The 18785-nt window shown below is 39.6% G+C and overlaps 1 protein-coding gene across 1 annotated transcript in view; it reads right to left on the bottom strand.

The window, feature by feature from the left end:
• Positions 1–4280: 4280 nt before the first annotated feature.
• Positions 4281–18785, bottom strand: part of ITFG2 (integrin alpha FG-GAP repeat containing 2) — a 72216-nt gene continuing 57711 nt past the window's right edge. Inside the window, exons 8-12 of the mRNA XM_063447747.1 lie at positions 8326–8379; positions 7544–7635; positions 5429–5546; positions 5147–5320; positions 4281–4626 (exon numbers count right to left, since the gene is read on the bottom strand). Coding sequence (XP_063303817.1) covers positions 4535–4626; positions 5147–5320; positions 5429–5546; positions 7544–7635; positions 8326–8379 — 530 coding nt within the window. The 3' untranslated portion in view covers positions 4281–4534. The remainder of the gene's footprint in view (positions 4627–5146; positions 5321–5428; positions 5547–7543; positions 7636–8325; positions 8380–18785) is intronic.

Here is an 18785-nt window from a genome sequence, read left to right as displayed (position 1 = left end):
ATCAACGTATGAATTTTATCTATAGGATTCATTCTGAATCTTTATTTCTCTCTTATACACTGAACAAAATTATAAACGCAACATTTTTTGTTTTTGCCCCCATTTTTCATGAGCTGAACTCAAAGATCTAAGACTTTTTCTATGTACACAAAAGGCCTATTTCTTTCAAATATTGCTCACAAATCTGTCTAAATCTGTTATAGTGAGCATTTCTCCTTTGCCGAGATAATCCATCCACCTCACAGGTGTGGCATATCAGGATGTTGATTAGAAAGCATGATTATTGCAAAGGTGTGCCTTAACCCCTTAAGACCGCAGGACGTACTATGCCGTCCTTATTTTGGTGGCTCTAAAAGCCGCAGGACGGCATAGTACGTCCTGCGATCTTATGTACTTACCCGGTCGCCGGCGATCCCACGCCGGCGATCGCGGTATGGGGGACTTACCTGGGAGCCCAGGGAGTCCCCCTGCGTCATCTTCAGCCGCCCAGGGCCATGTGATCGCGAGGTCCTTGCGAGGACCCCGCGATCACATGGACGGCATAGCCGTCCAAGGCATTGCCAGCAGGGGGAGTGCCTGTAATGACAGGTACTCCCCCTGCTGTCTGAAAAAAAAATAAAAAATGTTAAAACAGTGTAAAAATAAATTATATATACTTAGATCATATATATATTTATTATATATATGATCTAAGTATATATATACACACATATACACATAAATATGCATACACTGTCTACGTGTATTTTAATATTAATATATACATAATTATATATATATATTAATATCAAAATACACGTACAATGATATTGATTAAATATATATATATAATTTTCATTATATATATATTTATATATAATAAAAAATAAATAAATATATAAATACGTTAAAAAAATAATTAAAAAATAATTAAAAAATTATAAAAAAAAAATAGATAAAAAATATATAAACATGCGTAATTTCGTTCTAACTGTATTTTAAAATTAATATATATATATTGATATCAAAATACATGTAGAACGAAATAATATATATATCTATATACATAAGTATATACGTATATATCACTATGTATATACCTATATATAAATAAAAATAATTAAAAAAAATTATATACATATATATACACACATATATATATATACACACATATATATATAATAATTCTACGCATATATTTATGTAATAATTTTACATAATTAGGTCATTTTATTAATTACAATTTGCAGGACCTGCCTGCCAACCCAGGCCAAAAGTTCAGGGAATTACATTGTCTAGCACTATATTTAACTCTGTAACTTTCCAAGACACCATGAAACCTGTACATGGGGGGTACTGTTTTACTCGGAAGACTTCGCTGAACACAAATATTAGTGTTTCAAAACAGTAAAATATATTACAACGACGATATCGTCAGTGACAGTGACATTTTTTGCATTTTTCACACAAAAATGGCACTTACACTGACGATATAATTGTTGTGATACGTTTTACTGTTTTGAAACACTAATATTTGTGTTCAGCGAAGTCTCCTGAGTATAACAGTACCCCTCATGTACAGGTTTTATGGTGTTTTCAAAAGTTACAGAGTCAAATATAAGGTTTGCGTTTCAGTTTTTTCACATTAAAATTCGCCAGGTTGCCTTTGAGACCGTATGGTAGCCCAGGAATGAAAATTATCCCCATGATGGCATACCATTTGCAATAGTAGACAACCCAGGGTATTGCAAATAGGGTATGTTCAGTTTTTTTAGTAGCCACTTAGTCACAAACACTGGCCAAAATTTGCGTTCAAATTAGTTTTTTGCATTTTCAAATATTAACACTAACTTTGGCCAGTGTTTGTGACCAAGTGGCTACTAAAAAAGACTGGACATACTCAATTTGCAATACCTTAGGTTGTCTACTTTTGCAAATGGTATGCCATCATGGGGGTAATTCTTATTTCTGGGCTACCATATGGTCTCAAAGGCAACGTAACCAATCTGGCGAATTTCAATGTAAAAAAACTGAAATATGTAACACGCTATATTTGACCCTGTAACTTCCCAAAACACCATAAAACCTGTACATAGGGGGTACTGTTTTACACGCGAGACATCGCTGAATACAAATATGTGTATTGTATTGCAGTAAAAGCAAACAGTATTATGACATTCACAGTTAGAATGTCACGTAGAACTAAAAAAATTTAAAAAATTCTTATTTTCTCCCATTTTTTAAATATTTTTTTCATATTAAATTATGTTCCATACCTAAATATTTGATGTTAAGCGAAAGCCCCGTTTCCCCTGAATAAAATGATATATAATAATGGGGGGTGCATTTAATATGAAAGAGGTGAATTATGGTTGGACAGACATATAGCGCAAATGCCAGGTTTTGTTTAAGTTTTTTTGGATCACAACTTGTACATTTGGCTGCGGTCTTAAGGGGTTAAGCTGGCCACATTAAAAGGCCACTCTAAAATGTGCAGTTTTATCACACAGCACAATGCCACAAGTTTTGAGGGAGCATGCAATTGGCATGCTGACTGCAGGAATGTCCACCAGAGCTGTTGCCCGTGAACTGAATGTTCATTTCTCTACCATAAGCCGTCTCCAAAGGTGATTCAGAGAATTTGGCAGTACATCCAACCGGCCTCACAACCGCAGACCATGTGTAACCAGACCAGCCCAGGACCTCCACATCCAGCATCTGCACCTCCAAGATTGTCTGAGACCAGCCACCCGGACAGCTGCTGCAACAATCGGTTTGCATAACCAAAGAATATCTGCACAAACTGTCAGAAACCGTCTCAGGGAAGCTCATCTGCATGCTCATCCTCTTCATTGGGGTCTCGACTAGACTGCAGTTCGTCGTCGTAACCGACTTGAGAGGGCAAATGATCACATTCGATGGCGTCTGACTCTTTGGAGAGGTAAATACAAATATAGAAGAAAGTGCAAATTCTTTCACTACATCACAAAAATAGACAGTGAATAATTTAAATACAATACAGTGTATTTGCTTATAGTGGCACCGATTAAAATAGTGAAGAGCTTAAATGAGTTGAAAGTGCATATAAAAATATATATACTTGACTTCCCTTCTAGCATTGGATGAAACCCGAAGATCTCCTCAAATCTTCAACTAGTATGCATACAATATATAGGGTGAATCCAGCTAGGGGAGATAAGAATACAACATAGTGCAACACTGTGGAACCCAAATACTAGTATATTTATGTGCCAATTGGTCACTCACACTTAATAGTAAAAAAAATAAGCATTCAGGAATCTTTTGGGGTCTTTAGTTGTGTCTCTTTCTTGATTCTTGATATTGTGGGTCTCAATTACATGTAAAATAGAGTGCATCCAAAGTAAGATAACTGAAGATCTAATATATAGTATAAAAATGTATTTACTTACACAGAAGTAAAAAACAGCTGGCATCAAATGCAGGTAAATTCACTGACAGATTTAGACAGTTTGTGAACAATATTTGAGAGAAATAGGTATTTTGTGTACATAGAAAAAGTCTTAGATCTTTGCGTTCAGCTCATGAAAAATGGGGGCAAAAACAAAAGTGTTCTGTTTATAATTTTTTTCAGTGTATTTCTAAACCATCCTCTGTGTAAAGTAGTATTTTAACAAATAAGAAATGCGAGAGCAGAAGTAACAGATAGGCCAACAAATACTACTAACTAGGGCCCAGAGAATGCCAGACTGCAAAATGGGCCCAGCAAGCAGCATACAGTCCATGTTTACTCATGTAATCCTCACTTATATTGAATGCTGGGCCTAATTTGGTACACTTCATAAGGATTTAAGTTATCCTAATTTTGCTCAGTTTGTGTTCCTACGTCATATCCTTCTAATACACTTAGGTAAACCTTAATAGATTTATCTCCTAAAGAGATGTTCTACACTAAAATCACATTGTTGATACTTGATAATAATATGCTCTCTAGGGGGTCCTCGGAGCTATATCTTAATGGTAAGAGTTATCCCTCTTTGTTTCAAATTCTTTTATTGACAGTTTTTCATATTTCAAGTATTAACATAACATGTTTAATATGAAATAATACATAATATAAATGTAAGGAGAAACAAGGGAAAAAAATAATAAAATAAAAATAAGTGATAATAATGATACACATATCTCACCAATATTCTAATGTGAATTCCATATCACTGGGAAAAGAAGAAAGTAAATGACAGACACGCTACTGAGAGCACCTGTTGTTTTACCTGTCATTTTGGCAAAAAATTATAATTATTCACACTGTTCTCCATCATTAAAAAATGCCTATGTAGAGGCTTAGATGTTGGTTCCCCTACACTGCAATCCCTAGGTACCCACGACACAACAAAAAGGCAAAAAAGTAAAAAACTTCCAGTGTTATAATGCAGTCTCTTATAGACACACCTCTAGCAAACACTACAAAACATGTGAGTGAAATGACAAGTCTTCACATACACAAGTGCCTTCTCTGCACATGTATTTGAGTGTTCACAGTCCCTTGGCTTTTTTTAACCCATGAAGTTCTTTTTCACTGTGAGCCTGCAGGATGCTGGTGTCCTTTGTAGGGGAAATACATTGTCTGGTGAACTAATTCTTGAACAGCTGAAAGATCTGTGGCATCTAAAGGTTAGAGAAACAACAAGATGACACCAGAAATTTGTTTGCAAACAAGCTACCTGTCAGCAAGTAACAAGCACATGACTAAATATTGCTGCCTTTCATCTCATTCATATATCCTCTTACTCCACTTCAGTAATTGGTCTCAGACACACAATAACAAAGTGACTACCAAAGAATGTTTACTCTTCATCAAAGCTCAAATACAAAAGTTGTTTTCACAAATGTCTTTATTCATTAAACTTAATATCACGTGGTTATGCACGGATAAGAAAATGAATGAAAATGAAAAGACCTATTAAAAAAAAAAAAAAAAAAAAAATATTCCTTCCCCTCCATCCCCAAAATACCACAATTTGTGATCCTCGGCTGACCCACTTTCTTCTCTTATTCTTTCTCCTCATTTCCTATAGTTACCGATCACTTACCCTATTGGTCACTGAGATACTTTTGTCAAATAAATGAGGGTGTCCTGAGTGTAGAAGGTGAGAGTTCATATGGCAGCACAGATATATTATCTTACCCACATTAAGTTTCTTAAGCAGGGAGGCAAATTCATGTTTTTGTTCCAAAACTCGAAGTAGATTAGAGGACTCAATCCTCTCCAGCATTACTGCCCAGTACACATAGATCTTCTGGTTGAACCCAACATACACAAGGCAGGGGCTGTTTTGGCCTCCCCTGCAGGCATAAAGTCCTATAGAATAACATAACACAATAGGTCATTGAGTGAGAAGAATGAAACCATTACAAAAATAAAAAATATATATTAGGGTAAATTGATAAATAATTATCAATTCATTACCAGCACAGAAGGCACTGACATTCTCATCCACCTGGAAGCGCAATACTGTTCGATTGTGGTCAATGATATATGTCTGTCCATCCCATGCACAGGCCACAACTTCTTCCTGACCATTACCCTGTAAGAAAAAAAAAAACAACAATCAAGCCATCTACACACTAAAACAACAATGTCCTCATCAGGGACTAACAAAAGGGCAAGGTTTTTTTCTGTTCTCTGTATTTTCTTCTGCCAGGATTTGTCTCTTTTTGAATATTACGCACTTGTTTTAAAACTCCACGAGGCAAAGGAACGTCGATTGGACACTCTTCAATAAAGGAAGTTTTACTTTGAAAATCCCTGTAGTGCTGTTAACTTTTTTTGGGATTATCTATATATTTGTGCTATCGAGGACTGTGTGGAAGCAATTGTGAGTAGGAGTGCAAGACTTTTTGTATTCTATATATATATATATATATATATATATATATATATATATATATATATAGTCTTGTTACTATATTACATTAGCTTCATTACAGCTATCCTTCAATAATTAGGTGTGATATAAGTCAAGAAAATGTGCAGAGGTAAATATGCTAGTTGGTGAGTGTTCTAATGCAGCAAATAAATTAGGTCTGATACCTCAGACGTTTTTGAGGAAGAATACAGGCAAAGATAAAGCTTATTTGAGAAATGGGTTGATTACCATGCAAAGCTTTGGAAAAGGAATACACTGGAGCACTATATTTCAGGCTTTAAATTCCATCAGAAGACAGTGACATGGTGTAAACTGGTATAATTACTATTTTATATTTAACCCCTACACGCCACCAGTCGTGTCTATACATTTACCAGGACCACAAGGGAAATCTCTGGACCATCAGAGAATAAGGATTAAATAACCACTCATTAGAAAATGTAAGTAAGGGGAGGGGAGCTTTAAAAAAAAACAGAAGAAGAGCAGGAGAGTGTGGGTAAGCTGGACAGAGAAACACAGCCTCCCCTCACACAATCTAACATTATCACACTTATCCCCCACACATAGACACCCCAAACTCAGTCCCCACAAAGTGTCACCCATCACAGGTGTCCACCCCCACAGACAGTAATCCTGAAACTCACAGTCACCCAAAATGCACACAACACAGTCTCGACATACATACAACGCACATATCATGACTACAAGCAATTCCCACATACACACAATAGACTGCATGCAGCTTACACACACACACACACACACACACACACACTCCAGGTACTCACAGATACACATAGATATGCAGCCACAGACGCACAAGGACACTCCCTGCCAGACACACTCAGGCATATACAAGCTACACACTGCCAGATATGCACACACAGGAAACAATACACTGTGATTGTATGTTGTAGCAGGCCACCGCCACTAAGTGCCATGCCCACTGAATATTCACATGTTGTGCTCTGTATTTTTTTTGTTCCCAATGTTTATTCCCATGATTTTCCCTTGTACTCTGTGTTTCCCCATGTATCTATATGTAATTGTGTTGTATTCGTGTGTTTTACCTGTTATGTTCGGCTCCTGAATGGGGACCACCCTGACACCTCATTTAGAATCGTAACGAGGTGTGAAAACCGAAGACCGCAAGGGAAACAAGCGGCGCATGCACCCCCTGTTCGTATAACCAAACGCCAACCACGGACAGCTCTTTTTGTCCTTGGAACCATCTTTATTTTTAGGCTTGAAGTAGCATAAATAAACTAAAACATGTTCTACAATTGGGTTTACTAACTAAAGACTTAGATGGCAGTAAATTGTGGGTTTGCTTAAAAAATACCATCTCACTTTATTAAAATGCATAATATAAAGTTAACCCAACCTTACTTGCAATGTGTTAAAGTTAACCTTTCATAAGTAATATGAGAAGATTTATCAGTTCCCATTAACTGACCTGCAAGTCATATTTTCATAAATTCATCCAATGGTGTTTCAACATATACACAAACAGAAGGACCTAACAATCTTGCACCTAAATAAGGGTGAACAAAAAAGTTAAATGCAGATCATTATGACTGTGGTGATCTGTCAACTCTCACCCCCTTCAAAATTATCTGGAGGGAGATGTGTCACCCACACCACAAGTATCTTACCGTTATATCCAACTTCTCTAGTGCAAAAAGTTGGTGATCAACCTGAACAGACCAAAGAAGTCTGTCAGAGCCCTGCATTAGTTTTAAAGTACCTGGAAAAGAAGATACAAGGGAAGTTGTGTGTGAATAGTAAACTTGCGGACACAATTTGCTGCATTTAAGAAAACTTAAAGTGGAAGTTTCTCAAAAGTAAAAATATTAACAAAAGTCACAACATAAATATATGAATCGTAACTTAAAGGGTTATTCCAAGTATCATGACCATTTCAGTGATATGACGTGGTCATGGTGCCTGGAGTCTGAATGTGCAGTGTTTTGCTTTGTAATTCTGCACATACAGAAACAAACTCCTAAGCTGCTGGAGGTGTAACCCCCCCCCCCCCCCCCCCCCCCCGCTCCCTACGTCAGCATCATAGGGGTGTCACCAGCCAGCCTGGACCTAGAGTTGCTGTTTTTGTTCCTCTACGAAGCTTCTGGAGCAATGTATACAATAAATTTGGAAGCACAAACTTACAATACAGCAGTAATAGTAGTTTGTTTAAAACATTTTATTTTAGAAGATAGAAACGACAGTTGCTGCTACAGACAGCAATTGAAAGACATTCACCCATGTCAAGGTCAGATTACATAATTTTTTATTTATAGAGCATCAAAATATGTTGCAGTACTGTATGATAAAATAAATTATATGTTGCACCCTGAGCTGTCCCTTGCACATTACTAGAAAGAAAGCATGTTCCAAGGACCATGCAGGGAATTCTGTTGTAACATTGAATACTCACCATCCAGTGTGCATAGGGCAAACAAACCAGGCTGCTTATTCCCAGCAGAGGGTCCTGGAAGGGAAACATAGGCAAATGAATGGGCTTACAGATCAGGAAGCAATGTCACAGTTTGATAGATTATGTCAGGGTATTTATATCGGCAGACATTTTGTGCTATGATAGAAATACAAAGTGTATGTTCTGAAGTCACAATGGACAGACCAGACTCCATTTTGTTATTTTCAAGTTAACAAAAGACACAAAATTTCTATCCTTTCTCTAAAACTGAGCCAGGGCTAAGAATGTCTTGTATATACAAACCAAAGAGATAAGACATGAGAACGGGGGATGGACAGACTGTCTAAAATGCTAATGGAATAGAATAAATTCTAAACCCAGACATAGGTGATAGAGAAGATTAAATAATTAATTTTACTTTCTATATGTACAAAGTCCCATTGTGAGTGGAAGTTGAAATTTAGTTCACAAACTGTCATATTAGGAATTACTACAGAAAATGGAGACACATAGACTGAGAAAGACCCTTTGAAGTGAAAGGATAAAATAAGTTATAGTAACCATAAAGATAGGCCAAAATGACGTCAAAATAGCCACCAGGAAAAGTTAACTCTTTCCTGGATAGGTATGTTTAGTGGGACAAGACTGCCATCTAGAGTCCAAATACTAAAATGGTTATCTAGAAGGGAACCACACCCACAGTGTTGCTATTGGTTCATAAACCAGTGACGAACAGAAAATCTATCCCTTTAAAAAGTTAAGAGAAAGGGGAGAGAGGACATTCAGGCAGTCAGAGATCCAGGCATTAAGAGATCGATCAAGGCAGAGCCAGGAGGGGTAATGCAGAGAAAGAGACCCATGACAAACAAAATCCTGAAGCTACCTGAGAATATCTGATGAGAAAATATCTACTTAACTGGTAAACATACTGGCTTCCATTAATTAATTTAAATTAATTAAAATTTTCTAATAGCATGATATATGACTGGATAAAATCACGATCAGATTTCGGTATTCAGAAATCTTAGTTAACTAAGAAATATATATTTATAACCATTTCATACTGCAGATGAAGTTGGGATAAGTGTTTATTTCTGTGACATATCACATGTTAGCATATCGTGACATTTATCCAGCTGTATTGATTTGCTCTAAAATAAGATAAAATATCTGTTAGACAAATTAATTAAATATCAGCTTATAAAACATAGGAAGATTTTCTCTTAATTGGATGAATTCAAGGTAATGGCTAATGGACTGGTTAAATGTTATTTTATTTAAAATTACATAAGAGTAGATCTTAATTACTTAGGAGGTCTAGCCAGCATTGAAAGGGTTACTCTGTCAGCCAAGTTTTTATGGCTTTACGCTGCAGCTCTAAGGAATTCTCGTCTCTCCGTGAAACTTTTTCTTTATCTCTGTGAAAGAAGGTCGTAAATCCTGTCCTGACGGCCTAATGCTGTAAGATTCTAAACTTCGTTAGTCATTAGGAGAGGTTATATTATATAAAACCATATCGTATTGCATACTCATGTTATACTGAATTTCCATTGATTATTATCATGCATGTTACCGGTACTCATTATTATTATTTAAAGTGTTAAAAATAAAAATTATCTATTTTTATAACAATTTGTGATTTTATTATATGATATACATTTCACTTATAACGATCTTTGGGATCTGAGAGTTGAATTAGTGGGCAACTTCTCAACTGTTACAATTATTATCCCATAAATATCCCCACAATTATAAACCTCAGATGGCAGTAGATGCCAAAATGCAATGATTGAATCTCAATTCAAGACTGATAATATGTTAGTCACATATTCCCCATTACAAAAACGCATTGACATTATTGGAGAACCACAATAAATACATCCATGATGAGGGGGCGGGGCCTGATTGCCATGCCGGGCAGATGTGTCCTGAATGAGTACCGGACTTTTAGGCACTTGCGATCTGTTTTTCTTTGCTAAAAATGCGACTGATCAGCAATTTACAAAGACATCCAAACGTCTTTAGCTGCACCCGAGCCCTATATAAGCAACAGTTACTCACTTTGAGCGGACATGCTCCCAGAGAGAGAGATCTGTGGCCTGGTGTGCTCTGACAAGTGGAGAGGCAGCTGATTTCCCATCTGGACCACCCAAAGAACTGTCAGTGTGATGGGATTCCAGCATGGTCAAAATTTAGTAGGCCAAAATCTCCACATTGCATATGCTCATTAGTATCTGATTACAAACAGTTGGATGAGTCATCAGTATACTGACCATGTGTGGAAGTGGTTAGTAAATTCCTTTGTCTTCAACAAGCCATGTGATCTGCCCATATAAGGTGATCCTGAATAGCCTGTGTACTGATTGGTCTAAGTGCATGTGTGGGTGGAGCTATTAATGGGAGGAGTTATTGTTTAATAAAATGCTTCTGAAACATGTGCTCAGGGCTCATTCCTTTTGAACACAAGTTCAGTGTAAGACCCGATCGGTACGTGAATAAAGGCCTATTACATCCTGAAGACTTGTGTCCATATCTCTATGTGTGGCTTCTGCGGTTTGTTCCTGTTATTTCCACGGTAACATTTGGTGCATTGTGTCCGGGAACCTCATCGCATGGAAGCTGGCGCAGAGATTTGAGACGGTAATCTTTTACCAAATCCTCTACAAACCCCTGGACTTCTACTGCGTGGACCTCCTTTCGTCTCGGCACCACTGGCCTTTTGTCCAGGAGATCATCGGCTTCTGCGCAGTGAGTACCGGGGTGCCCCGTCGATGAGTGTGAGCCCAGGTCCAGGAACTAAAAGGTAAGACTGATACCGTTAGAGCGGTAGGCCCACAAGGGGTTTGTATTTGGAATTGGAATTGGTTGTATGGAATCTGCCCTGTCCTTCGGGATGGAAGAAGCAAAGGCGCACTGCTTATGTTGACATTAGACACTCTGTAGTCAGCCCGTCTAATACAGGTGGTTTTGGGTCAGACTGAATTCTGGTGTAAATAGTTCATGTCAGACACCGGGGTCCTGTCTTGACTAGCTTATCAATGTGTAAATTTTGGTCGCTAGGTCGGGGGGGCCGGGAGACTAAGCGGACTCTGTTATACATTCCGTTTAGTTGTGCTGTAACTGAAGGCGGGGGTTATGCTTTGGGCACCCGGAGGGCTGCTATTTTTGCACTGGCGTGTCGCTTGATAGCGCTGGGGGGGGGGTGCTTTGGTACTGAGCTAGGTCTAAGGCTTACTGAGTCGGCAACATAACATAATAGAAATAGAATAAAATATAGAAGCATTTAAACATGGTCAACTTTCGATCCCTTTTAAATAAAATAAAAAGGGAAAAAGGCAACAGTTATAGGGTTAGTGTGCGTGCATACGGCAGTGCACAGGCAAAACTCAGTCCCAAAGTTCAGGGTGGCTGTGCCGCTGTCGTGGGTGCGCCTCCTCTTGGCACGAACGGGGTGATGTCTGCTACATTCCAGGCTGGATGGGCTGTGGTCTGTGGTTGTGTTGTCGGTAGGCCGAGGGCTTGCAGGAAGGTTGAGGCTTCAGCAGGGTGCGAGATAGCATGTGTTTTCCCTGCCTTATTGGCGAGTAGTCTGCGGGGGCCCCACTTGTAGGTAATGGACTGCTCCTGAAGCACTTGGGTTAGGGGCTTGAGAGAGCGCCGCCAGGACAGGGTATATCTGGAAAAGTCTAGATAAAATGCAAGCTGGTCACCTTCAAAGGGCACCGTGGGAGTACCCCTTACTGCCCCCATAATAATGCCACGGTCAGCGTCACGTACCAGTTTGAGCAGAACTTCCTTAGACGTCTCCTGGGTCGCAGTAGCTGTTTTATTAAGCCTGTAGCAGGAGTCCACCACTATCTTTTTGGAGTGCTTGGGCATTAGAAGGGTGGCAAGGAGCCTACTGCAGTAGTGGGGGAGTTCTGTGTCTGTTATTGTATCCGGAATGCCTTTTATTCTTAGGTTGCGTGCCCTGGCTTTGTCTTCCAAGTTAGCTAGTTGAGCTTGGTGATCTGCACATTGTTTCTGCAGCGCTCCTATGGCGGTATCTGTGGCTGTCTGGGCGAGCTTGTGGACTGCCATACCTTCCTCCATTGTGTGCATGCGGGTATTGAGCGCGGATACCTCCTCCTGTATTGGTGCCAAATCAGCCTTGAACATGGCTTGAATCTCTGGTACCAGGGCTTTAATATCTGCCCTCGTTGCGGGGGCCGAGTCCCCAAGCGCTGTGGTCGCCAGTGGCTCTGTTCGTCGCCTCGGTGGAGGGGAGAGGTCGGCTATACTGCTATCCTCGTCCGAGGACAGATGCGGGTAAGCCTCCGCGGGCGCCATCTTGGCGTGTGTCAGCCTCGCTGCATTCCGCATGTAAGAGCCAATATCTTGCGAACCCGAGCCCGGGTCCGGACGCAGCTTCTTGTTTTTTCCCCATACTGTCGGGGTTCAGGCAGCTTCCAGTGGAGGTCTGGTTGCAAGGGATTCTCGGGCTTTGCAGACCTATTCTCGGTCTGATTAGCAGAGCAGCTCCGAGACGTGTCCAGCTCGTTTGGGCGCCGGCTCCGCCCCCCCATAACTACTTTATAATACCATAACTACTTCAAATTACCATAACCACTGATATTACATTAACAACACTTAAATTACTGTTTAACATTGTATGTGTAACACCTTAACTATTACTAACTGATATTGTAACTTTAAAATCATAATTGTCTAAACTGTTTAATAGTTACTAACCGTACCATAACCACTGACTGTAGAGACAAAATTGTTGAAATGTTATGCTATCGGTTAGTTAATGTTGATGAATCGTGTGCACAATTGTATGACTTGCTTAATAGTTGCACTGATTAGTATATAGTGTTTGGTGAGTCTTGATTTTACTTGTGTGTGCGACGTCGTGATATTGTTGAGCGTGTGAGGATCCTGTGCGTGTGTGTATGTTTTTGTCATGTGGTGCTGGTGATAAGGAGATTGGTGTGAGTGTTGAAAACTGTGTGTATATTTGTACAGCTTTTGAATCAGACGTTCTGTTGAAATCATCTTCTGATTCACAAGGCTGTTGGTCATTTGTCTTGTATGTTAAAAAAAATTTAAAAAAAATTGACTACACTGCGTAGTAGGGAGTGGCCTGTCCTGGTGGCCGCATGGCCTCCATGTAGCAGTCTTGACTTAAATTTAGTGCAGGGTGTACATGTGGCTGTAACTAGTAGGCCAGAATTCTATGATCAGTTTCCATATATTGACTGTTGGAAACCGATTGTTGAAAAACTGCCTTGGTTAATTAAACTGTGCCATGAGGAACAATGGAGCCACATGGTGGTCAGAACTAAGGCCTTAATTCCACCTAGTTTGGACACCTCCCCCCCTTGCATCTGATTATCATCCTCCAGAGCCAGAGTAGCCATTCCCCCACTCTTCCTCCCAAGCTAAAACTGGTATTTGCACTCCCCCTGCTCTATTGTCCCCGCCTACCCACACACCTATCTGTTCTTTTGTTTCAATCCCCCACTGATTCCAACCCCCACTGATTCTTTGTAAATTTAAACTGACTTCCTTTTTGGTAGGAGTGTATTTTAGCATTGAATTTTATTAACAGTTAAATTGTGAGGAGAATTCTTAATAACAGTAACTGAGTCTATTGGATCAGATAATTCTCAGCAATGACATTGTACCATAATCATTGAAATAGCACTAAAACTACTGAACAGTCTAAAATACAACTGGAAGAAATGATCAATGGTATAAGATGCTAGAGTACACTTGTATCCTTCTTTAGTGACTGGATGGGCCCCTCCCAGCTTTGTTCAAAATATCCCCTTTACTAAAATACAAGAGATGTTTAATTTACCTTAGAACTAAAGCTTTAATCAAGCCTAGATATCAGGGTGGACAATGATTAAAATAAGTAAAAATAAAATAAGGACATAGACTAATTATCTGCTTCATTAGACTTTATTAGACTTTAGGGAGGCACTCTAGGGCCACCTATAGGCCATCTTCAGGATTGCTTACCCTCTTTTAATATATTTATTGTTCTAAGGTTTTTTTTTATGTATAAATGTATTAAAAGCTAAGTTTTATTATTAGACCCATAAAGATTATTTTGATACAATTACTTACCCTCTGGTGACACCTACTGGTAGGTTTTTGGTTTAACACTTTTTATTATTTTTTTTCATCTGCCAAATGCTAACTAGTAAAATTAGCTCACCCCCTTACACCTATCTTACTACTCCCAGACCGGAACCTATTACTGAGCAGTCTTATGGAAGCCCCATACTAACCCGACAGATGACTGGTACCCTCCAATCCCGACATTTCCAGATGCCGCTCAGGCTTACACCTGGTCCACCACATATTGACGGTAATGGACAGTTGCAATTGGCAGATCCTGTATTTTTTAGGTCCTTTTTACCACAACCGACCTGTTCAATTGGAAGACCCATAACTCTTCGTACACCGATAAGCCTCAAGCCTCAAGCCATGAAAGATTTGGTCACCTCTATTATACAAACACACAATCTCACCTGGGCTGATTGTCAACAATTATTACTGACCTTTAGAGCATAAAAGGTGCTGACATGATCCATCTAAAGGCCTATCAAGCCATTATTGCTGGCATGAAGGCAAGAGGGAAAAAGGCAATTAATATGTTCAGGACGGCTGAAGTGTTACAAAAAGCTAATGAATCACCCAGTGCCTTTTATGAAAGATTACTGGAGGCATACAGATTGTACACTCCTTTCAATCCTGAAGCCCCTGAAAACATCCGAATGATAGACTCAGCATTTGTCAGCCAGGCCCAGAGCGATATTAAGATAAAGCTACAAAAATTTGAGGGATTTGCAGTGATATCCATATCACAGCTAATGGAGGTTGCAAATTAGGTGTATATGAATAGAGGAATTGAGAATAGGATGAGCAGGGTATCATTAGGTAGCGATCAATGTGCATATTGTATAGAGGAAGGGCATTGGAAGAGTGACCACAGAGGGTATATATTGCAGGTGGTAGACAAGAAGAGAGAAGAGGGCGAGGTGGTTTTGCTCATAGCAGCATAGGTATGTGGCAGTAGAACATTTGGTCCAGCAGGGCTTGCAGGCCTCCATAAACATTGAAAATAGTGAAAACCGTAAGCACAGTGAGTACTCATCTATTGATTCTGTGGTGAAGTTGGTAGCTCTTCCTTCTGAAAAGACTATAACTGTGACAGGAGCTACTGGGAAAAGCGCTGCTAGACCAATTCTCAGGAGTCGTACTTGCATTCTAGGAGGCCATTTTGTTAAGCACCAATTCCTATACATGCAGGAGTGTCCAGTTCAACTTCTAGGACGAGATCTATTATCAAATCTTCAAGCTCAGATAACTTTTCTACCTAATGGATCAACGTCTTTGAAGTTTAATAAATCACCTGGCATAATAGCGGTATTGGTGCCAAAAGATTTGGTCACCTCTATTATACAAACACACAATCTCACCTGGGCTGATTGTCAACAATTATTACTGACCTTTAGAGCATAAAAGGTGCTGACATGATCCATCTAAAGGCCTATCAAGCCATTATTGCTGGCATGAAGGCAAGAGGGGAAAAGGCAATTAATATGTTCAGGACGGCTGAAGTGTTACAAAAAGCTAATGAATCACCCAGTGCCTTTTATGAAAGATTACTGGAGGCATACAGATTGTACACTCCTTTCAATCCTGAAGCCCCTGAAAACATCCGAATGATAGACTCAGCATTTGTCAGCCAGGCCCAGAGCGATATTAAGATAAAGCTACAAAAATTTGAGGGATTTGCAGTGATATCCATATCACAGCTAATGGAGGTTGCAAATTAGGTGTATATGAATAGAGGAATTGAGAATAGGATGAGCAGGGTATCATTAGGTAGCGATCAATGTGCATATTGTAGAGAGGAAGGGCATTGGAAGAGTGACCACAGAGGGTATATATTGCAGGTGGTAGACAAGAAGAGAGAAGAGGGCGAGGTGGTTTTGCTCATAGCAGCATAGGTATGTGGCAGTAGAACATTTGGTCCAGCAGGGCTTGCAGGCTTCCATAAACATTGAAAATAGTGAAAACCGTAAGCACAGTGAGTACTCATCTATTGATTCTGTGGTGAAGTTGGTAGCTCTTCCTTCTGAAAAGACTATAACTGTGACAGGAGCTACTGGGAAAAGCGCTGCTAGACCAATTTTCAGGAGTCGTACTTGCATTCTAGGAGGCCATTTTGTTAAGCACCAATTCCTATACATGCAGGAGTGTCCAGTTCAACTTCTAGGACGAGATCTATTATCAAATCTTCAAGCTCAGATAACTTTTCTACCTAATGGATCAACGTCTTTGAAGTTTAATAAATCACCTGGCATAATAGCGGTATTGGTGCCAAAAGAAGAAAAATGGCGTTTCTATTCTGTAATGATAAATGCGAACCCAAAGAGTGATGGATCTGTATTTGACATTCCAGGAGTATGGGCAGAAAATAATCCTCCAGGACTTGCTCGTAACATCCCACCGATACATATTGAGTTAAAGCTCAGGGTGTATCCTGTTAGCCTTTGTATGTTGTTCTTTTATCTACCCCAACAGCTGTAAAGGTGGCAGAAGTGACTCAGTGGATTCATCACTCTAGGGTTAAACCAGCGGCAGATTCCTGGCAAGCTACTCCAGATCGTGAGAATCCTTGCAAGATCCGGTTGAAGCGCATGACCTAGTCGAATTGAGCGTGACTTGAGAAGTATGAGGTGATTTTTTAAGAATCGTGGTTGAAAGTAACATCAGAGATCAGCAAGTAGGTGTTTTGACGGCCATAATAAAGCCTGACCACCTGCCTACGTTTCATAGCCAGAGTGTCTCAAAGGGACCTCTGTGAAGGAAAGTGAGGATCAGAAGAACGCCAATCCTTGCAACCCTCACAGTCGGGAAGCTGAGGTGCCGTCGCACGGTTGAAGAATAAAGATGAGGACCGCAAGAATAAGTGTTTTATTATGTGTCTTAGTATTTTGATGATTTTTCAGGAGGGTAAAGGTAAGGATATTCCAGGCTGTGTTAGTTGTATTAAGACTACGAAAACAGGTAACCAGATATCCCAGACCCTAATTTGGCACTCATAATATGAATGTAAAGGATCTGTGTCTAGGTTTAGGTACTTAGATACTGATTATAGTGTGTGTGTTTACCGATATCAGGTGAGCCCAAGTGTTTTGATCCCCAATTCCAACCCCGTACAATTTGGTTGGTAATTCGGAATAGTAACTCCCAGGGGACATTAATAAATAGGACTGTGATAAGCACCATACATTCCACGGGTATTCCATTATTTGATGCATGCAAGGCGATTTCGGGTAGAGGAAAACCTTGGAATGTATGTGGTAATCTTAAATGGGAACCGACTTATGGGTTCAATGATAAATATTTATGTCCCAGTAAAAGATCTACTGATCCTGACTGCCCAAATAGAGACTTTAACTGTTGCCCATATTGGTCATGTGTAGGGTGGGCAACCTGGGGTAAAACAGTAGATCAAGATATAATTATCCAAATGTTGCCCACTGCACTGTATTGTAAAACTATGGAGTGTAACCCTGTGCATATGACCATTTCCAATCCACAGAACTTCACTAATAAGTTTGGGAATCTCTTTGGGTTTCAAAATACATGGTACAGGAGTAGATCCAGGGACCGTAATATATGTAGGTCTTGAAATGGACAGTAGCAACCCAGACTCATCAGGTTTTTCATTCCTTCTATGAGGAGATGAGTATTGAGGATAAAATTCCCCATAATGTTAAGAACCTATTTATTAATTTGGCTGAGAGTATTGCAGGTAATCTTAATATAACTAACTGCTTTGTATGTGGAGGTACTAATATGGGAGACGAATGGCTATGGGAGACAAAAGAGATTTGGTACCCTGGTTCTGAGACAGATGAACAACAGATGCCTTCTCAGTCTGATCATCAAGTAAGTACTAGAGGTAAATCAGAATGGCGGTTAAAAGACATCTATTATAGGTCACGTATGTTTAGCTAGAAGAGGGCCAATGTATAATACACCTGTTGACGAGTTAACATGTTTGGGACAGAAGGCCTACAATGCCGATACTAAAGATACTACTTGGTGGTCAGCTTCAAATGTTTCGGAAGCTACTAATCCGTTTGCCAATTACACCAATTTGAAAGAGGTATGGTTTGACTTATCTGCTACATCTAATTGGAGAGCCCCATCGAATTTGTACTGGATTTGTGGTAAGAAGGCATATGGACGAGAAGTGAGCAAAAACTGATCCACAAAATTACATTGGCCGCAAGGCGAGCAATCGCATATACATGGTTGAAACCGGAAACACCACATATAGCGAGCGTTATTGCGCGAATTAGGGAGGTACGCCTTATGGATGACCTGACGGCTAGGATTAGGGGGTCCCTGGGAGCGTTCGGTAGACTGTGGGAGCCGTGGGACGA

This window comes from Pelobates fuscus, chromosome 3 (assembly GCF_036172605.1).
Source record: "Pelobates fuscus isolate aPelFus1 chromosome 3, aPelFus1.pri, whole genome shotgun sequence".
In the NCBI taxonomy this organism is placed as follows: domain Eukaryota; kingdom Metazoa; phylum Chordata; class Amphibia; order Anura; family Pelobatidae; genus Pelobates; species Pelobates fuscus.
This window is presented reverse-complemented; position numbering and strand designations above follow the sequence as displayed.